This window comes from Argentina silus (genome assembly GCF_951799395.1).
Source record: "Argentina silus genome assembly, chromosome: 11".
Taxonomy (NCBI): Eukaryota; Metazoa; Chordata; class Actinopteri; order Argentiniformes; family Argentinidae; genus Argentina; species Argentina silus.
In genome coordinates this window covers 16,959,795-16,982,266 of record NC_139665.1, presented here as the reverse complement: position 1 = coordinate 16,982,266, position 22,472 = coordinate 16,959,795, and the positions used below count along the sequence as shown (strand labels likewise).

At 44.1% G+C, this 22,472-nt stretch overlaps 4 protein-coding genes across 4 annotated transcripts in view; 3 read left to right on the top strand and 1 right to left on the bottom strand.

The window, feature by feature from the left end:
• Positions 1-632: 632 nt before the first annotated feature.
• Positions 633-1,665, top strand: LOC310812089 (gap junction beta-4 protein-like; the record flags this gene model as incomplete). The annotated part of the gene is made up of 2 exons (XM_083680508.1): positions 633-1,168; positions 1,371-1,665. The coding sequence occupies 2 exons, from the start codon at positions 633-635 to the stop codon at positions 1,663-1,665; spliced, it is 831 nt and encodes a 276-aa protein (XP_083536634.1).
• Positions 1,666-4,687: 3,022 nt separating this feature from the next.
• On the top strand, positions 4,688-5,473 carry LOC310812087 (gap junction beta-3 protein-like; the record flags this gene model as incomplete). Its single annotated transcript, XM_083680506.1, has 1 exon — positions 4,688-5,473. The coding sequence occupies one exon, from the start codon at positions 4,688-4,690 to the stop codon at positions 5,471-5,473; it is 786 nt and encodes a 261-aa protein (XP_083536632.1).
• Positions 5,474-6,480: 1,007 nt separating this feature from the next.
• On the top strand, positions 6,481-12,377 carry tmem54b (transmembrane protein 54b; the record flags this gene model as incomplete). Its single annotated transcript, XM_083680505.1, has 6 exons — positions 6,481-6,531; positions 7,407-7,603; positions 7,942-8,001; positions 9,743-9,934; positions 11,785-11,931; positions 12,165-12,377. The coding sequence occupies exons 1-6, from the start codon at positions 6,519-6,521 to the stop codon at positions 12,375-12,377; spliced, it is 822 nt and encodes a 273-aa protein (XP_083536631.1). The 5' UTR covers positions 6,481-6,518.
• Positions 12,378-15,727: 3,350 nt separating this feature from the next.
• The window catches only part of hpca (hippocalcin), a gene marked incomplete at its 5' end in the record, with an annotated part of 7,570 nt that continues 825 nt past the window's right edge, over positions 15,728-22,472 (bottom strand). Inside the window, 3 exons of the mRNA XM_083679937.1 lie at positions 15,728-15,933; positions 16,233-16,338; positions 20,297-20,578. Coding sequence (XP_083536063.1) covers positions 15,836-15,933; positions 16,233-16,338; positions 20,297-20,578 — 486 coding nt within the window. The 3' untranslated portion in view covers positions 15,728-15,835. The remainder of the gene's footprint in view (positions 15,934-16,232; positions 16,339-20,296; positions 20,579-22,472) is intronic.

Here is a 22,472-nt window from a genome sequence, read left to right as displayed (position 1 = left end):
AAAAGCTTTGGAGGAAAGACCTGTACATCTACTTCCTCCAGAGTTTCGTATGATCAGTGAAAGTGCTGTTAAAATATGATGCATGTGTGTTTTGTTTTTGTAGCTGAAAAGTTATTTATGCATCATAATTTTTTTTTAAAACCTTGGAAAGCGCTTTTGGTAAGCATGGGTTACACACACACACACACACACACACACACACACACACACACACACTCTCTCTCTCTCTCTCTCTCTCTCTCTCTCTCTATCATGAATGTTATCCACCACTCCCTCACCTGAGAACAGGTCTATATTTACCTACAGTATCTGCTCCACTCAGGTAGTTCTTGTGCTGTATATGGGCATGCAAGACGTCCCTCCCATCTCTGCCCTGACTACTTGTGCCAAAGTGGCAAACCTAAAAAAAAAAAAGTATTAAAGAGGCACCTTCCTTTACTTGTGCAGTTCAGTGTGCTGTTGTTAATCACAGAGAGGCCTCAGAGTACTGCACACTAGTGCACTGCATATAGGGTCACCAGGCTTGCAGTTTCTCAGTCCCGTCATTGGGTGTTTCGTTGTATTGTTATAGACCGAGCTGAAGATATTACTTTTCCTAGTACTACTACTGCTACTACTACTACTACTTCAGCATGAATTGGGCATTCCTCATGGGCCTCCTGACGGGGGTCAATAAGTACTCCACCGCTTTTGGTCGTGTATGGCTCTCTGTGGTCTTCATCTTCAGGCTCATGGTCTTCGTTGTGGCTGCTGAGAAAGTGTGGGGAGACGAGCAGAAAGACTTTGACTGCAACACCCGCCAGCCCGGGTGCCACAACGTGTGTTACGACCACTTCTTCCCCGTCTCCCACAGTCGTCTTTGGGCTCTCCAGCTCATCTTCGTCACCTGTCCCTCCCTCCTGGTTGTCCTTCACGTGGCTTACCGAGAGGAGAGGGAGCGGAAACACCAGCTTATGCATGGCGAGGGCTGCACCCCTCTCTATGACAACACGGGGAAGAAGCGTGGCGGTTTGTGGTGGACCTACTTTTTCAGTCTGTTATTCAAGATAGCTGCCGACGCTGTCTTCGTATTCTTGTTGTTCTACATCTACGAGGCAGCCTTCTTTCCCCCGGTGGTGAAGTGCGAAGAGGACCCATGTCCTAACCAAGTCGACTGCTTCATTGCCAGGTACTGTAGCCTTTCTGTCTGTGAGTGTAACTACATCCTCTGAGGTCTTGGCCTTTTTGGAAGGTGGTAGTCCACTCACCTGGTAAACATATGGTGTATCCCTATAACTAAACAATACATAATGTGTACAATATAAACTGATATCTTAATGTTTGTGGATGTCACTGTTTACAAATAATGGATTTTAAACTCTATTTTACAGGCCCACAGAGAAGCGGGTGTTCACTGTCTTCATGGTGCTGACCAGTTTCGTGTGTATCCTCCTCACTCTCTGCGAGATGGTGTATATGATTGGGAAGAGGTTCATGGAGTGTGCCCAAGGGGGACCACGCTCAAGCCGGGAGAGGTCGTTCAACATGGCAACAGCCCCTTTGAAAGGGAAGGATAACTCAGTGTTCAAGGAGCCTGGGCTGGAGAAGATGAAGATGGCCCACTGTCATGATGAGTGTGCCAAGCCAGAGAATGCTGCCCCTGCGTACAGCCTGGCTATCTCCTGAGTTAGGAGACCTCAAGGCTGAGAATTTGGTTATTTTGTTTATCTTTAGTTACAAGGCCACATATAGTCTGGGGCTGTGTTGCTTGCACTGGAGCACGGTTTAGATTATTTACTGTAATTGCATCAGCAATTTCTCTCTGCTTTTTCAAAGACTGATGGAAAAGAGACTTAATACTGTTTACAAAGTTACTGCCAAAGTTTTACATTGTCTGTATGACTTATAATGTGTTTTTAAAAATAACAAATCTTTCTGTTTGACCTAATATTTTGCATTAAATGTAAATCATTTGTAAACATTTGCATTTATTGAAATAGTTGTTAATGTCATATTGTTGTATGTATGATATAACTGATCAAACCACATACTAATTGTGCCTGCTTGACATTTTTCAATAAAACATAATTTGACGGTCCTTTTTCTATGAATTGTCTCATATAATCATAATGATTAGATTGAAAAAAACAAGTTTGGGAAAACAGTCATGCCAATTTTTGGTAGGGTATCTTTTTAGTGTAAAGCACCATCTTGATTAAGTTATTTTAAAAACCCAAAGGTTTACCCCTACAAAGACAGTAGTTGTTGTGAATAGAGTAGGTTACATGTCTGCATGTTTAATGTAATGTGTCTTATTACACTCAATGGGCTATACTGAATAACAGGAGACACATTTGCATAGCATTTGCATCAGAAAGTCAGACAAGACCACACACTGACCCATGCATTACAGATAGGATGTAGAGGAATCATTGAAATATATTAGTATTATCCTAAGAGGGGGAAACAACCGCATAATACTGTAGATCATAGAGTGATTAAAACATAGAGGGAACATTTTCAAGAGCATTCAACAAGCATGTGGCATGCAGCTGAGCTCAGAAGGTGTTTCAAAATGCAAAACAACTCCACTAAATGACTCACCAATTAGTTTGATGAAGAAATAAAGCCTTAATTAATCTACAAGTGGGCAGCATTTGGGACAGCTGATTGATTAAATGGCCATGCCTTGTTATCTGACGGACCTATGAAGACTATTGTATTACACATTCACCTCTGGCACTCTAAAGAACCCCCAGATAAGAACACGGGTGGGTACCAGTGACTGTGGTGTGGTGATGTAAGGCCTTATCAGGTGTACATTGACGTATCGACAGGAACAGTCTGTAGGGCTTAGTGAGTGTACCACAGGGGAGGCTGGTGGAGGTAGAAATCGGTGGACAGGCTCATTGTAAGGCATGAAATGGAATGAGGAATTATATCAAATACGTGTGGTGTACCAGGAAGGCAGTGTCTTGAATATCTCACTTCTAATCAATTCTACTTTCTGTAGAATTAAAGTGCTCTATCTCCATATTTCCATATCTCCATATCATGGCTCCAACAATACTGGGTAAACATAGGTGTTCTCCATTTGGAAGCATGGTTTATCTTGGGTTATGTGGCGCGGGACAAAGGAGGTTGGTATCAAACTCACCTGTTTGTTCCTGGACTGATGAGGAACCAATACTGGACTCACCTTCTTGGGAAAATCTGGGGCACAATCAATCACTATGATAAAGTCACTTGAGGGAGACCTTAAGTTGCAATGTCCTGTTTTTCTACACCTTCCCCTGCTGGGTAATCCATCCACCTGTTTAGATGTAGACCTAATATATCATGTTGTCCAGAGTGACTTTGACTACACACCTTCATACCTGTGGACACAGTGTGTCTCACACCATCCAGACCACACAGGTGGGTGGTGGTATTCATGAGTCACTGATATCCCAGTCCAGACACCCAGTCATGGTGAGTCAGCAGGGACACTGGTGGGTTATTGGTTTTGTGGGGGTCAGTCTGCACACAGCCAGATGACAGTTCCTATTGGTTGGGTAATGTCTGTTATGCGGTGATGATGATGATGATGAGGAGGAGGAGGAGGAGAGAAGGAAGTGCAGGACCATGAGGAAGAGTAGGTGAATGTGAAGAACACTGAGATGCGTTGGGCTATATAATAATACACTCACAACTACTTCACCTATTCTAGCTTTATGTTAAATCTTATATTAATAAGTGAATAATTCATAGTGAACAAGTGATCTGAACCATCAACAAGCTGGATTAATGGATTGAATAAGGTCCCAACAGTACACCTCTGGGCAGTGAAGAAAAACAAAGAGAAAAAGAAGTTGAACAGATTCTACAACTTGAGGACCACACCTCCAGACTTTTGACAAGGCGTCCAATCCTCACCTTCCCAGCCTAACTGGGACTTGTTTTAGATAAGAACAATACTCCCACTCTGTGCTCTCATACTCGAGAGCACTTAAGCAATGAGGTTTATTGGACAGGCAAACGTACAAGATCAGATGGACTGAACATAAGGCCAGTGATCTAAAATCCTGTAAGTATGAGAGTCAACTTAAAATATTGACCTTATAACAGTTTGTCACTTCTGTGTTTACTTTTGTTATATTTAAATGTGTGATGGGGTCATAGGCAAGAGGCGCCTTCTTTGCCATAATTCTCTTAGTTGCATTTCACAATGAGCAAATCAAATGTGATTGCCATGCAGAGCTTGTTATTGAGGACGCCTAAAGGGGACTGTGATCAAATATTAAAGAGGACTTGTTCAAAGCACCTTCTTTTTTATCGCGCAAGTAAACACCTTTTAGAAGTTTCAGAGTGGGAGAGAAAGGAGTTTCAGGGGCAGTTGAAAGGATAGCTTGATCTAAGGAAAATGAATAAAACACCTTTGAAACAAAACTTTCAGAAAACAGACAATAAAGTGGGCCTATAGTAAAACACTCTAAGGTTTTATTTGACTTTTGACAGATAGTCCCTTGGAAACACACGGTATGTTGCTTTTTGGAGAATCATCTCCATGGTCAGTTGCTTGTAGACTTATTTGAAAGGACCCCTCCTGGCAGTGTGCATGCCCAGTAACTGGTTCCAACTCCTCTCTTCTTCCTCCAGTATACCAGCGAGGTCAGAAGAAAGAACATCGATTCACAGAGGTGAAGGAAGGGGATCCTAAGTTGACATCATGGACTGGAAGATGCTCGAGGGCCTGCTTAGCGGGGTGAATAAGTACTCCACTGTTTTCGGACGCGTCTGGCTCTCTGTGGTCTTTGTCTTCCGTGTCATGGTCTTTGTGGTGGCTCTAGAGCGGGTGTGGAGCGACGACCAGAGTCACTTTGACTGCAACACCCGCCAACCAGGCTGCACTAACGTCTGCTACAACCATTTCTTCCCCATCTCCCACACGCGTATCTGGGCTCTCCAACTCATCTTTGTCACTTGCCCTTCTTTCATGGTCGTGTTGCATGTGGCTTACCGGGAAGAGCGTGAGCGGAAGTACCGGCTCAAGCATGGGGAGAATGCACGTCTCTATGACAACACGGGGCAGAAGCACGGAGGTCTGTGGTGGACCTACCTGCTGAGCCTCTTCCTTAAAACAGCGATCGAAGTGGCCTTCCTCTACCTCCTCCACCTCATCTACAACAGTTTCGACATGCCCCGACGTGTGAGATGTACCCTCTGGCCCTGCCCTAACACAGTGGACTGTTATGTAGCCCGTCCCACTGAAAAGCGGGTTTTCTCCTATTTCATGGTGGGAGCAACCGCCTTCTGTGTGGTGCTCAACGTCTTAGAGATCTTTTACCTGATCGCCAAATGGATCCTGGAAATCCCTCACAGAGGCAGTCTCCACACTTCGACCAAGAAGAGAGGCTTTGAACTAGACTGTGACGGACACAAGATCCCGATGGCCACATTAGAGCATAAGCCAGGACATCAGGCAAACGAGAAAAGGATTGACTCAATTTCCTGATCCATCCAAGGAACAATGAAACTGTTGATATGAATGTATTCAGAAATACTATGCTATGCTACTCAAATGTTTGAGTAAATAAATCAATGTAGCAATGTGTCATATTACTTTTTTATGGTGGCATAATAAAAGCGATATAAGATGATAATGTGGAGGGGTTGTTAAGGTGATTTACGTGTACAGGTGTGTGACCATACGTTATTAACAGTTACATTGCACATGTGCAGATTGAAAAGTGCAGTGTACAGGTAAAAATGTTACTGGTACACAATGTATCTTAGTAGTAAGCTGGTGGAGGTAGAAATCGGAAAATGGGCTCATTGTAATGCATGGAATGGAATACGAATGGTATCAAAACCGTCGTCCGATTTCACGTGTGTTTGATACCATTCCGAATTCCATTCCATACATTACAATGAGCCCGTCCTATGATTTCTACCTCCACAAGCCTCCCCTGGACGACATGTATATGCTGTCATGTCACCATCCTGTGTTTTCAGATCCGTGCAGATGAAGGAGAGGTGGCAAAGAGAGGAAGACATCCACTATTGGCATATGAGTCACGAGTCACTTTTCAATAGCTTTCTTTGATTTGTCTTTGTGGGAAATGACAAACTACGGTCTGTGCAACACTTTTGTTTAGTGATATATTTCTCCACCTAGTGGCGCTAAAGGACCATATGTTTCACCACTTCTAACAACTAGCCGAAATTATTTTTGCGTTCAAATGCTTGATAAATAAATCAATACCGTTTACGTAGACTGCTATGAATAATGTAAATTTAGATGTTTTGGGTTTAAAAAAAAAAAAAAAAAAAAAAAAAGAGTAAACCAACATTCACAAGCGTTTTAAAATGGGGAGGGGTCCATTTTTTTTGTAAATAGATGCACCTGTAGGCTACGGGGTCAGGACAGACTGAAAAGAGAACTTTTGACGCGGCAGAGATAGATCGGTCAAAGCACACGGTGTCTACTGTAGTGGATCATGAACATCACACTCAACCTGGAGGGATGATGACTTAACCAGACCATAAAATAATTAATTATGGCAAATTCAGGTATGGAACTGTCTTCCCTAATTTAATGAAAACATGTTGTGTGTGTTATGGAATAAAGGACATATTTTGCACAAGTAATAGGCTACATTTCCATCTGCGATCTTACCCTACCATCAAAGTTAAAACACACGTGTATGAGTATGCTATGTTGTCACTCATACAATGTACTATATTTGTTTTGACATCTGAGAGCAATACTTCATATTCTTAAGGCACTGACAACAAAGTTATCAACAATGTTTGGAAATGACACTGATTTTAGTGAATTGACTGACTGATAAGTCTCACAGCTCTTTACATTTTTGAATATCCGAAGTGAATGAACTGATATCCCTCATTGTCACCCTCATCTAATATCGTTCCCTGGGGGTCTCTGTGGTTGTTTAAAGTAGATTCCTCTCCTTATTTTACCTTCTTAATTATCTCTAAGCAGATCTGCATTAGGCATCCACCATATTGCTTTGCCCTATCATGTGTTTTCTCATCAGTGCATATCACGGCAGCAGTGGTCCTTAGATGTGTGGTTAGTTGGTAATCATTGATGACTGTGACATCTCCTCTGTGATTTTAACCCTGGTTGTGTAGAACAGGTCAATACTCAGCCAGGGGACTCTGAACTTGGACTTGGATATAGCAGTAACATATTTTCACTGTGCTGACTCTCTCTCTCGTGTGTGCGTGCGTGTGTGTGTGTGAGACCCTATTACGGGCTGATGTTGGGGTTAGAGGGAGATCATCCCCTCCCTTTTTCATTCATATTATTATCTCTTCATCTCTCTTTTTATCAACATTGTGATCCTTACTTTAATATTCACCCCATATTATTATAATTTCTCAGTCTTACTCTCTCTCTCCCCTTTTCCCCCCTCCCCCAGGGGTGTGCTGTGCCAGTCTGGAGGATCCCAAGGCTCTGATGAAGATGGGGTTGAGCATGGTGCTTGTAGGACACGTCAACTTCCTGTTGGGGGCACTAGGCCATGGGGTTGTGCTGAGACACATTAACCTGCACAGGCAGGCCCGGGCCATGGAGTATGCCATCTCTAATGTGGTGGCTCTCACAGCTGGCCTCGTGGTGAGACACACACACACACACACACACACACACACACACACACACAGGAACGCCTTCACACAGGAACGCCTTCACACAGTGTTTGTGTGATCTTACCTTACCATCAAAGTTAAAACACACGTCTGAGTATGCTATGTTGTCACTCAAACAATGTACTGAATTTGCTAAAGCTGTGTCGGGATTACATCCCACAAGTCACGATTGCACCCAATGGTTGGAATATGGTTGAAACAAATGATGATTTTTGAATGGTTTGTTTGTTGGTTGGTTGATGGATCTTGATGTTCATAGGTCAGTTTGTTGTCTCACATCTTGTCTCACTCCTCATTCTCCTGTAGGGTGCTGTTGTTGGAATTCTGGTCATTATTTTGTCTAAAAACAAGAAGAATAGAGTTCTGGTAAGTCGTGCTTCTGTGTCCGTGTGCGTTTGCATGTGCATGTGCGTGTACGTGTGTGTGCTGTGGGGAAATGGAAGCTGTGACGGCTTGTCAGAGATGGGCCTGGGTTCCTATGATGCTGCACCGCACCGCACCGCCAGCCTGTCTTCCTACCACGGTGTTAGGCACTGATCTCTTTAGTCTTCCTCTGCTCCTCTCCCTCTGTTTCCTGCTACTCCAGATGAAAGGAGAATCGACTGTGTTTCTGCCACTGGTGCTAAATTTGATCTTGCTCTCTCGCCCCTCTCATCCTAAACGTAAGGTCTCGGAGCACGCTGGCTTACTATTCTCTTGTCTTTGTTTCTGCCTCCGCCAGTCAGAACCCGTCAGTCTTTTGAACTCTTCCATATCCAGTACCTCCAGGTGTATGCCAATCCAATCCAGTCTGAGCTGTAGCCCTGCAGTGATTCCTGTCTCGGTCTCTTTCTCAGTCACGTAGCTCTCCTCTCCTCTGTTCATTCAAACCACGCTGCAGCTGTCAAGCTGCTCAGCTAAAACCCGCAAGAAATTCCACTGAGCATAAGCAATGTAGCCATCTAACCAAGCAAAACTAATAATTACAAAACTGAAAACCTGAATAAAAAGGTAAATATTCAGAAACCACGTCCATGTGTAGATTAACATGCGATGGTTAGGGTCAAACAGGTTGATACTGATCAATAACTCATTCAACAGCAGTCTTCTTTAATGAACACTTTTTAGCCTACAACCTAGCCTAGTTCTAGGCTATATCATGCTTTGTGAGATGCAACCAGAGTGAATAGTTTGCTAAACTCAGTCTGTGTTCAAGCCTAACTCTGATTGAACCTCACAGGTTGAACAGGTAATCTAGGGACAGGAGTATAGATCTGCAGCTCGAGGGCCACTGATACGACCCTGCAGGGCAGGGGAGGCTGGTGCAGGTAGAAATCGGAGGACAGGCTCATTGTAATGCATGGAATGGAATGGTAAAAAAAACCTCTAACCTGCTCCAGGGCAGTCTGGATGTTTCTTGTGTATCTTCTTTCTTATGTATCTTATTCGCTGTTGGCATGTGCATTGTTTTTACAGGGCTGTTCAAGTAAAAGAGACTCAGGTCTCAGTAAGATCTCCCTGTATGAATTATTTATTTATTAACATTATTTATTTTATCCTGAATTTGTGCTCTAACATCGTTCCCCCTCTTGCAAATAATTGTGTAATACCATTCAAATTGATTGAAACCCTGAAGAAGGCAGCTTGCTGCCGCAACGTTGGTTTAAACCAATTATTAGCATGGGAGCGAGAGTTTGCGGCTCCCTTTCTATGATCTAATTTCATGAAAAGCTATATCACAGTTCTATTGCACAAAAGACGACTGATGGGGAAAAAAAAGCAAATATGATTATGACCAACATCTAAAAATGATTGCTGATACATGTAGGCTGAGTAAAATAACATAAGAATGCATTAATAAGGTTATAATGGCAAGAAGGGAACATGTTGATTGATTCAAGCAAGGATTCGAGCAGAGTAAGTTAGCTGACGTTCATTGATTTTGGCAACTGCTGCATTGACATGAGCGCTTGACTCGCTGAACGAAGCTTATCGACCGAAGGAGGAAGCCTGAACCTGATCTTGACGAGAACTCAAGCCTGCTAATTTTGGATAATCCTGAATATGTATAGCTCGCTTAGTATACCCCTCTAACTGTGTGTGTGTGTGTGTCACTCTCTCCCCTCAGACATGGACGTTGTTCATGGTCAGCCTGTTTGCTGGACTCCTGGCCACAGCCTCTGCCATTGGCCTGACCATTTCCGTGGTGAGGGCCATCGTTAATGGTGGGCGGAGCCTGCTGACCCACTGCCGCTTCCCCGATGCCATTGGCTACTCCAGCATCACCAATGAGTGTCCTTTCGACAACACTCGCATTTATGTAAGGGGTGTGTGTGTGTGTGTGTGTGTGTGTGTGTGTGTGTGTGTGACACAATCGAGACCGTTAGTGGCACGACGAGGAGAACACGCATTCTGACATCCCTGCTACACCAGCTGCATATTTTTAACAGCCGTAGACACAACTGATGCATTCCCTGTTGTCTGTTGCGCTGGTTGCCTGTTGCGCTGGTTGCGTAAGCAGCACACTTGCATACACAACTGTGAATGCTGCCTTGCCTGCAGCAAATTTGTTTCCCACATTGTGGCTATCTTCTCTGTCATGCATCAGTACCCAAAGCCAAGACCTGGTCTGATCGTGACAGAATAGCTGACCTGACCCTGTACTCCACCCCGGGGCCTGTGCTGTAAGCGTGTACAACAGGACAAGCTGTCACCCCTGCTTAGCTTACCAGCTAAATACACACATCAGCTTTTATCAATGTTTCCCCCACGATTCATCAGGTGCCTTAGGTGAGGTGAGGTTTAGTCTTACCTCTGAATCTTGTGTCCTGCCGCCAGATAGTGGAGGAGTAGCTGATTAGTCAAATTAGGTGTGTTAAAGCTGGGTTGGAACAAAAGCCAGAACACTCTGTTGCGCTTCCGGAGCAGGGTATGTTACCCCTGGTGTGAATCTGATCATGATCTGATGACTATAGACAGCTAGCAAACTGACAAACTACAGAGGTTTGTCCACCGGTTTACTCGTAAAGGTGGACTGAAATGTTTGTATTAGGGGTATTGTTGTTGTAAGATTCCATTCTGAGTTTCCTGGGCTCAGTATTTCAAAACTTTTCTGATCGGATTCCTGTGATTGGATTGGATTACATTTTAGCATTGGGTATTTCCGGACTGAAAAATGAGATTCTGATCATTCAGATTGGGAATGGGATTTAGTAATCCAATCTGACCTTTTGATCAAGATTTAATGTTGTTTTTGCATATTTCAAAACTCAAAGGTAGCGATTAGGATAGTTTTGATGCTGAAAATCAGGATAATCTTGACCCCACTTGAAGGGTGGATTCAGGGTGGATTTAGAAGGTAAAATGGCCCTTATAACCAAGGCATTGTAATGTAACTGAGGTGGGGATGTTGGAGGAGGAAAAATAATATACATCTTAAATATAGCTTAGTAATAGTATTTAATGTAGTGTGAGATGTTGAATATAGAGTGTTATATTATGAGTTTTGCTGCCTTTCTTCATGTAGTTCACTCATGTCTTTTTGGCTTGTGGTATCTGGATCAGAATGATCTTATCATCCATGTGGCATCTGGATCCGATTCTTCTGAAATACTGGCTCAAATTCAGCCAGATCGATCTGATCCTGGATAACAAAAAAAGGGGATTACAGAATCATTCTGATCTAGATTTAAAGTTTTGAAATACTAGGCCCTGGGTATTTCATAGAAAGTTCCGAACTAGAACCCGACTTTAGTCTCCCCCCCCCTCCCCAAACCAGTGGGTGAAGTAAAGATTCTCAAACTTTCTTCCCCTCCTCTTTATCTGAAGGTCTTTGGGACTTTTCTGTTCAACAACTTTCTCAAAACTACTGATTCACTCTCCTGTGGAAACCGAAGGCCTAGATTCGCCTCACTCTTCAAAGCCAGTTTGCTTTTCTCCACAACTCTCTCTCTCTCTCTGAAACTGCGTTTTCTCAACACCATTCCCTTTTGAAGTATTATTTCTCTTTCACACGCTCGAGGGCACACACACATAAACACAAACACACCCTCAGAGTTTTCTCTCAGCTTTCTGTAGAACACAACTTTGATCCTGGGAGTGCCTCTGGTCATGGCTTGTATAGCCAAGCTGGTGTTTGACACACACACATTCTCTTTCCCCTCTCTCCAGAGTACCACTCTGATCCTGTGGGTGCCTCTGATTGTAATGTGTGTAGTCCAACTGGTGTTTTCGGCGCGCTGCTTTGCTGTGTGTATGTCCTTCCTGGGTCTACCTTGCTGTTCACACAAGAAGGCATCTAAAGACTACGGCAGAACGGTAAGGTTTGGCCCCTCTTGGCCACCGTACTACACTCATACAGAGCCCTGTGTGTGTGTATATATATTTGTGTGAAGTGGAAATCACAGGATAGGTGAAAGCATTATGGAAGGCGTTTGCTCTCACCTGTCCAGTTCTTTCATATCCATGCAGATACATTTCATGTATGCTGAATATGAGTCCTGCTGTGGCTTGCTGTGATGGATGCTATATTTTGTGTGTGTGTGTTTCAGGTGAACCCAGTGTGGCCCATGGAGGTGTCCCCTCTCCCTTGCTATGCTCCCAGGCAGCATCAGTCTCTTCCTCCTCATCCTCATCCTCAGTCCCAGCTCCAGCCTCTTTGTCATCAGAAGAGAGGAAGGCCAGACGTGAAGCAGCTGAGACCCCCAGAACAGCACGAGCTGCTGGAGCGCGGCCACATACAGAGGGCCAGCTTCTGGGTATAACACCCCCCCAGAACAGCAACACCCCCATTGTTAAACCTCCCTGACGTCCACTGTCAACCCCAAAACCTCCTCCTAGTTTTGGTCTAATTAACCATGATTACCTGACAAGATGGATGAGTGTGTGTGTTAATGTTGGATGGAAGAAAAGTCTGCACACTGCCCTCAATGCCACCCCCACCCTACCCCATGTGTGCTATGACCTCTGACCTCAAGCCGCTTGTTCCCGTTGAAATGTGTTGAGGGCTCCCTACAGTGGAAGGACTTGTCCTTTCACCTTACACTGATTTGACACTTTACATGAATACTGTTTGTTTGCAAACAGTACACTGGATTCCAGTCATGCATATGAGACTGTTTGTTTTTAAGTGAATTACAAATGTACTTGTGTGTATTCTGGGCAAGGGTCTGTCTCTGCTCAACTGGTTAGGCCTGCCTAGCTAGAAGGCCTGCCTAACTAGCCTGTCTGCCTTTGTGTGGGTCTCTCTGTCTAAGGAAAACAGGGTGTTGATTTATTTTGAGAGAGAGAGAAAATGCGAGAGAGCTGGGAAGAGGAAAATGTCGGAAGAGTGGCTTGTTTCAAGTGAAACTGCATTGCTACTGTGTGTCCTGAAGGTGGATATGGTATTTATTTTTCCTAAATAAAATTGATAGTACGATTTATCAAATATGAATGTGTCTTATATCGGCGTCTGTGTGGAGGAGGGGTAGAGGATCACACCTGAAACACCACAGAAATATCTTGTTTAATACCCCTGCATGTGTCTCGAGGACGCAAGACAGAAGGTTGCTGACAGAACAGTCGTTCTACAGTCTGTCCACTCCATACATTACCATCAACTATACACCTTTTGAATCTTGCTATCCATTCAATAAACCCCCTAACCCAAAAATGTTTGAACATGTATGCACAACCAAGAAAGAAACCCCCAGACACGCAGTTTGAAACACATAAGGTATATTTGTCATCAATTAGGATCCAATGGAACAAACATGACATCCTCGCACGAGGTTTTCATGCAACAGAAAAAGAGGCAGGTAGGAAAGGGAGGGGGGGGGAATGTATCCAACACAAGGTACCAATATCAGAGGCAGTAAGAATAGAAGAGACTTAGTTAGCGATGGGCAGCGATTGTTCCTTATCCTACCACCGGAGGGCAGTGGCACAAGGATCCCAAAGCAGAGGTGCAAGCACGGCTGTATCGGAAGCTCACGTTAGGAGTCGCCCTCAGGCCACAGATCTAGGGTGAGGTGATTTTTCATCCCCCTCACGATTTCACTCAGGTTAGGGTAATCTGATCTGATCCTAGATCTGTGGTTAGGGGAAACCTCTCTTCTCATATATGAGGGAAGCTCCGGGTAGAGTTGCCCTTGGGTGCAGATCTAGGATCAGATTACCCTCCCTCAAACAGTAACCTTAACAATCAGGGGAAAACACTGCCAATCTGACCTTAGATCAGCATCTGGGGTCAACTTTATCCTACTCCGCGAAGGAGCTCCCCTTTATCTACTGCTCGTTCGGTACACAAAATGAACAGGTCATAAAAGCATTCGGAGAGAGAATGATAAACAAGCCCTTAGTGTGTTCTCTGACTGTCGGTGGAGAGAGAAGGATGGGGTTCTGTCCAAGAGTGTGACAGACACACACACACACACACACACACACACACACACACACACACACACACACACACACACACACATAAGGAGACGACATCTGGTGTTACCTTTCTCTGTGTGGTCTGTCCTGGTACAGTTAGTGAGAAGAGAATCTAGCTATCATGTGATACAACAGTTGTGATTCTTTTTGTTTGTTTGTTTTTGTGTTCGTTTGTACCATGCAGTGAAGATGTGACGACTGTACTTCACTGCTCAGTGATGCAATGTGTTCAATTAAAGAGTTCAAACTTTTTAAATACATGTTCAGAAACAACACAAAATGAGAATACTGTTCAATTAGCTTAGACACATACATACCGTGTACATACACAAGTGCAGTATACATACACACGCATGCTCAAACACACACACATCCACGCATGACAGCTCAAACGATATATGCTACTGGTTTCGTTAATTAATGCATTATGGATTATCATGCATTATCTCCTGATGCTCGTTATCGTCACATTTCCATCCTTGCCACGCGTTGATAGCTTAGCATTTCCATCTTAGACAGTTCTGGGACCTCCAAAGAAGTAAGTGTCCAAGTCACTTGTTCTTTCACGATTCCTCTCCAAAACTGGGATATGGTCATTTTCAATTATTCATTCATTAAATCAAAATCATCACAATAATGAAAATAAATAAATAAATAAAACAACATGAGGAGGAAAAACAATATTATATACAAAAACAAAATCAATAAAATATCAATCGATATAAATAAAAACCCAGTGGGATCTTTGGCCTTCTTTTCCTCAGTGAAAGATCATATAGCTGGAAAATCCCAACATCTTTCCCAGTCCGATTCCCTCGACTGGCGGCTATGGATTCGGCTACAACTGGGTCAGAGAACTACGCTACATAATACTGCCTTTGCTGCAAGAGTGTGTACTGTATATAAAGACAAATATACTTGCCTATTCATTTTATGATATCATATACATATACACTCACTGAGAACTTTATTAGGAACATTATACTAATACTGGGTAGGGCCTCCCTTTGCTCTCAAAACAGCCTCAATTCTTTGTGGCATTGATTCCACAAGATGTTGGAAACATTCCTTTGAGATTCTGGTCCATGATGACATGATTGCGTCACGCAATTCCTGCAGATTTTTCAGGTGCACTTTCAAGCTGTGAATCTCCCGTTCTACCACATCCCAAAGGTGTTCTACTGGATTCAGATCCGGTGACTGGGAAGGCCACTGAAGAACACTGAACTCATTGTCATGTTCATGAAACCCGTTTGAGAAGACTTTTACTTTGTGATATGGTGCATTATCATTCCCCACACCATTTCACCACCTCCACCATGAGAAGGTGTACAGGTGTTCCTAATAAAGTGCTCAGTGAGTGTATACGCATTATATATATATACATAAATATGGATATAAAAGTGGAAGAGGAGGAGCTGTGCGTTGGAGAACCTGAACAGATAGAACATATAGGGCCATGCATGGTTCTCAAGATGGAATGTTGCCTTCCCAAAAAATTCCAGACTCCGTAAAAATGGCCGCCTGCCGGACATTACGAGCAGCGGAATACCCCGTTCCCAAGAGAGACTCAGCAAAACGCCTTGGCAAAGGTGAGCGTTTGTTTTTACAGTTATCGTATGATCTTCTTTTAAATAATGTATGCATGTCCCTTTCGGTTTTTAAAAATGTAAAGTAACATGAGTATGGGTATTTTCTTCTTCTTTTCTTGTACACAAAAAAGATATGAGAGACGAGAACCATCATGCATTGATTTGAGTGACTGTTTCCATAGCAACGGGGGGCAAGGAATGGGGCAGGCTCAGAACTGGGAGGCGGAGCTGGGGTCGCACTGAAGTAGTCGCACAATGGACGGGTCGCTTTTGGCACCTTTGATAAACTCCTCCAGAGACAGTTTACCTGAGAGAGAGAGAGAAAGAGAGGGGGGGGGGGAGAGAGAGAGAGAGAGAGAGTGAGGGGGGGAGAGAGAGAGAGAGACAGGGCGGGAGAGAGGGGGGGGGAGAGAGAGAGAGAGAGAGAGAGAGGGAGAGAAAGAGAGAGTGAGAGTGGTTTGAAGAACAAAATATTTCCTATCTATGTCTCTCTCCTCTCCTCCCTCTCTCTGCACCCTCTTCCTCCGACTACCACTCCCCCCCCCCCCCCCCCCCCCCCCCCCCGCCCCTTCTTCCTCCTCCTCCCTCTCCTTCTGCTCATCTCACCATCATTGTTGAGGTCCATCTGTCTGAAGATCTTATCTGTCCTCTTCTCCGGCGTGGACTCATCCTCTGGCATCTTCATTACTGACGACACCATCTTATAGATGGCCTGAGTGGAGAGAGGGAGAGAGAGAGAGGGGGAGAGAGGGAGAGAGAAAGAGAGAGAGAGAGAGAGAGGGAGAGAGAGAGAGAGAGAGTAAGAGTAAAGACTAATACAATTATAAAACTGACAAAAACACAGACGGGACGGTGGAGCAAGATCAATTTCCAAAAATGGGGAGAGAGAGATAGAAGGTGGAGAGGGAAGAGATACAATTGAGTCATTGCCGTCGGGTTGAGTAAGCAGGGCTTGCTGTATCGATCTGGTCCATGCACTGCAATGAGCCTGTCCTCCGATTTCTACCTCCACCAGCCTCCACTGGCATCTAGGGACAGCTTCCTTCATCTCCATCCTCCACTCATCATCCATGAGGAGGGGAACTTCATCCTCCAGTTCTCTAACGTGCTCCTCCACAGCATGCCTACCTCTTAGCTATGTTACACGCACAGACATGAAACATACAGTCACGTGCATTAGTCCGACAGCCGTTTCAGATCAGTTGTACAGAAAGGCCATCACAGGACACACAAGAAATTCCAGATACTTCAGCCGTGGAAATAATGAGTTGAAAGCGAAGGACTTGAGGCAATTGCTCTCTCTCTCTCTCTCCCCCCGGGCGTTTTCCCGGCAAGTCCGTCATGATTTTATTCCGTTGAACGTTGTGTTTTTTTTGTTTGCTTTATCTCTCGTGTCATTGAAGCCTTGTGTTCAAAGAGTGAATATTTTAAGTTTTAGTAGATGCCTTTATCCAAAGCGACTTACAACAAATACATTTGTCTAAGTAAGTGAATCATCTATCCATCAGTCATCATAAGAAAAAGTAACCTATGCTAGGACCAGGGGCCATTGGCAGTCACAATGCTAGAAGAAGGAAGAATTAGGTTTTTAAAAAAAATAAGTTATTTAATTTATTTACAGGAGAGAACTTGTACAGGGGGGTCGTGGGGGTGAAGAGGTCTTTAGGAGGGACAATATTTCTTCACATCACCAGCTGCTGAAAAGCAGTGGCAGTGACGGGGAACAGAGGCTTTCCGGCTTTCAGAACAGACGGGTTTGTGACGCATTCTCATTGACTTTTACCTCTACATTCATATCGCTTGTACAGAGTAACTCTCTCTCTCTCTCTACCCCATTTCTCACTCCCTCATGCTCTCTCACCACCTCTCTCTCTCTCTCTCTCTCTCTCTCTCTCTCTCTCGCTCTTTTCCCCTCCAACCTTTCTCTCACTCATTTGTTTTCATTTCATCTCATGCTTTGTCCACACTCTCTACTGTGCGGGACCTGCACCCCCCTCTCCGATTTCTCACATCTTCTCCCTCTCTCAAGCTCAATCATTCATCTCTATCACTGCCGTTAACCGATACTTTCTCCATCTCCCCATCTCTCTCTCCCTCTGTCTCATCCAGCGGAGCGTAACCTCGATGAGCCTGAGGATTATCCCAGTATTCTGCACACTCAGGGATAAACTCTGGTTAAATTTAACTCACTAATCCGGGAGAGCATACAGAGAGATACAGACAAAGACACATCACACTGCCATCGCCTCAGTACAACCACCCGCTGCATGTCTCTGCATGTCTCTGCATGTCTCTGCATCTCTCTGCATCTCTCTGCATGTCTCTGCATCTCTCTGCATGTCTCTGCATGTCTCTGCATGTCTCTGTTTCACTTTTTCCTCTGTTTTCCTCTGTTTCTTCTATTTTTCATTTTTCTAACCCCCTCCATCCTACTTTTTTTGCATCTCAAACGTTCCATCTCTTTATCCTCTCCTCTTTTCTCTCTCAGACTATCCGTCTCTCAGCTGGACAGCACACGCAGCATCCCGTGACTCAGTGTTTTTATCATATGCCATCCATACCCAGCATTTAAGTCTACCAACCAGCTATAGCACAAACACTCCTCATCATGCCAACCTTCACCACATGCTAACAACATGCTAAAAGCATGCAGGCATGTATCTCCCCACCAGGAGGAGGCCTCTATTACATCTCTTTGTCTGTGGAAACATTGAATCTGGAAAGCCCTGAAGCTGAATCTCCTTATTCCCCAAACAAAACAAGACAAGACTATAATGTCAAACAGGAAGTTTACTCAAAAATCATCAGAATACGTTACAAACTTATATGCACATGTTGCTTAGGTCGGCTTCCAGCACTGAGAAAAGCGTGAGGCTCCCAGGCCAATGAGCCACACACACACACACACACACACACACACACACACACACACACACACACACACACACACACACACACACACACACACACACGTCTCAGGTTACACACCCACAGCAAGTGTTAGACGCCCAGAAACGTCCCGAACATTTTAGAAAAGCAAATTCAGGCAGAAGGACAGGGTCTTGGCAGGTGCACACACTATCACAGACTGCCAATGCATCATAAGTAATGATTCAGCATGGGCATTTAGTGACATTCTCAAGGGGAAAAAGCTACATATTGCACGTTTAAGTCAGTTGGAAAAAATCCCATCACATTACAATGTCTAATAAACTGTTGATTCCAACCAACATGTGCCTGAACAACAACCATCAAATAACAATGTCAATCCAACATTGCAAAAAGCTACAGAGCTCCAGCGTTTCAGAAACGTTCAAAAACAATATTCTCACAACTGTTATACAACATCAGTTTGGTTAGTTTTTTACCGTTGCCCAACTGTAACTCATTGAAAAATGCCCATGGGGCAGTTTATATTGATCATACTGTAGATCATTTCTGGGAATCAGTTGCCCTGTTTGCAGAACTCCTGGTGGAATGATACTGTCCCATTTGATTGGCTGACGTCGCCATGTCCAGATGTTGTTGGGTATCACATTGGAGCCGTGATTCTAGCCTGCAGCCATATGGCACAAGTCATGCAAAATTGGCCTCATGGTTACGCAAAATCTTGACTTCCTAAAAATAGGGCTTTTAAACCATGACCTGTTCTTAAATCACACAGAAAAAAATTGCTGTAGAATCTGGTAGTTTGGGCATTTGTGAAATTAAGTGTGCACCACGACTGTGCCATCTACCCCCAGCCATATGGCATGAGACTATCGTTGTCCGGGTTACGCTGAGCATTACCGGTCACGCAAAATGTTGCCTCCCTAAATATAGCCCATATAAATAGTAACCTGTGAAACAGGCTTTGTCTTATGAGATGAACTGAAATGCAATATGGCCATGTTTTAAATATATAACACTGTGACTCTGTGTCTGCCTGCTTACTGTAATGCCAGATAGCAAAGTCCAACTAACACTGCATAACTATGAGAGGCAGCACCGTCACATACAACTAGGCTACAATTACCACAACCCCTCTCTTTGTTGACTAGTCTCCAGTAGCCATGCCTCCAAATCACATTATTCCCGCGCCTCTGGAAGATAATTTTTTATTAGCTTGCTTGGATGGAACGCTGGCTGCGAGTGGCTGAGGGAGTTCACATTTTGATTGGCTTACTGGGTTGGTAGAAAAGGATGCAACGGAGATGCATTCTTGGAGTTTGATTTAGCATACCTCTCCTGTGTGGAGGTAAATGTACAGCTCTTTAGTGCGACAGCGGGTACTTTTTCCCTCTTCATAGTCAGTGTTAGCCAATCAACTTATCGAACGTTGCTAGCAAGCTATATCTTTTTAAATGATCAATGCTAAAGTGGTTGTAGAATTATAACACTGCCCACTGATCCCCGGTGAAAATGATTGGCTGTAAACCGATTTGAGCTGCCTATTGACTGGTTGGGAGTGTGGCAAGCATGTTACAGGTCTCCACCCCTCTGTAGCAAATGTCTGCCTTGAACCTCCCCAGGCTTTCCGATCAAGGTGAGACTAGAAAGACTAGGAGCCGATGTTATAAGATGACTAGTCAGCCTATGGTCAAACACTCTCCTTCATTTTGGAATGTGACACCAACATTACTGCAAACTACATTACCCATCACCCCCCGTCTCTGTCATCTCTACCTCACCTGGACAATCTCCAACATTTCGTCGCGGCTGATGTAGCCGTTCCCATCCAGATCGTACATGCTAAAGGCCCACTTTAGCTTCTGCTCCAGCTTCCCCCGCGACGTGACGCTCAGCGCGATGATGAACTCCCGGAAGTCGATGGTGCCATCGTTGTTTGTGTCGAATGTTCGGAAGACGTGCTCAGCGAACTTAGAGGCGTCGCCGTATGGGAAGAAGTTGGCGTAGATCTTCTTGAACTCCTCAACATTCAGGTTACCACTGGGACAGTCCTTCAGAAAGCCCTGGGAGAGAGAGAGAGAGAGAGAGAGAGAGAGAGAGAGAGAGAGAGAGAGAGAGAGATGAGGAAAGAGGAAGGGCTGATCCTGATCGTAACATAGTGCTGATGGGTGAGAGAACCAAGTAATGTCCAGCTCTAAAGTTGGCATCTAGCTCTAAAAGTTGTCCAGACTATCACTCTATCAGGGCAGGCTGGTGTTTGATTCCATTCCTCATTCCATTCCATGCGTTACAATAAGCCTGTCCTATGATTTCTACCTCCACCAGCCTCCCCTGCTCTCTATCTGATTCTTTATTCCACACTACATATATATATATATATATATATATATGTATGTAGTGTGGAATAAAGAATAGTACCAATCATACGTGTTTGATACTAACCCAAACCCTCATTCCGTTCCATGCACTACAATGAGTCCGTCCTCCGATGTCGACCTCCATTACTTTCACCTATCAGTGATATATAGAGGAAGTAAAGGAGACGAGGAAAGGAGCCGTGGAAAGGAGGAGGCAATTCTAACCAATCAGTGACAGTTTCTACCTCCACCAGCCACTTGAGTGATCAGAAGGGAAAGGAGAGTGGGCAAGAACACTGGCCTACATATTACAGCATGAGCTAAAGTGCCTTCTAAAAGACCTCTGACCTCTAGAATGTTAACATCTCTTTCAATTATTGTACATCTATGATATTACCCATTCCCTTCTCTTACCATAAACCCTAACACTCTAAATCCCTGTTGAGTGGGTGCCATTACAACCACTCTCATTGCATAAAAAGGCTTGAACTCTGACCCTGAACTGAGAGGTCATGGGTGAAAATCCAGGGAGGAGTAATGGAGTCCCAATGTATAGTTATTATACAGTGACTCACAGACCTATAAATCCAGGTTTAATCTATTCATAAAGCAATACACATACATGCACACGCACACACGCACGCACTTATTGTATTGTTGCACTACTCTGTGGCACTGTCACTTTTTGCATTTCACTGTATACTTGTATGCACGTGACAAATAAAGAATCTTGAATCTTGAATCTTGAACGCACGCACGCACGCACGCACGCACGCACGCACGCACGCACGCACGCACGCACGCACGCACGCACGCACACACACACACACACACAGATGTGATTCATCTCCCAGCTCAGAGGCCACACAGAAGCACCTAATCACGGTGAGATTTGGTCTAGAAATCTTCTTATGGGGAAGTAACATTATGCTGGATTGAGCAACAACACAAGCATATGGCGCTGTTTCTGTCTTCCTCCTGGATTACCAGACTGGGAGTGAATGGCCTGCTACCTCAGACAGAGATAAACTCTGTCATCATGGTTTACCACTGTCGTAATATTGTCATAGATTAATGCTGGGACATAAACTCCTCCTTTTAAGAGACTAGGCTTTCTCTCTGAGTTGGCGACAAGACAAGGCCACTGTACTAAAACAACATGTGGAAGTCTGTTGAGAAACCATTGAGAATAAGCCGGGATTCTGCATGGACACTGTTACGATTACACTGTTGTTATTAAGGGAAATGTTGTAATTTTGAATTGTGCTATTTTCTTTTTTTTTATTGCTTATAACCGTTACATAATCTTACCCAATAAAAAGAGTACTCCTGGGGCTCCAATTTGCTTCCATTAAAGAGTGCTGCACAACACTAAAACCATGCGCAAAGACTGTTTTGATAATTCGGTGTCACTGAAAAGTGTGTCTGCCTCAACCAGCACAACGTTAGCACCAACATAGGCGGGGCAGCAAATGGTCGGGTTGGTGGACTTGTGAAGGGGAGTTGGCAAATTCAAACACCTACGGCATTCCATGTTCAATAACTACCAATCGGTGAAAATAGAGGTGTCACCCCTTAGCCGCGCAAACCAATTACAGCG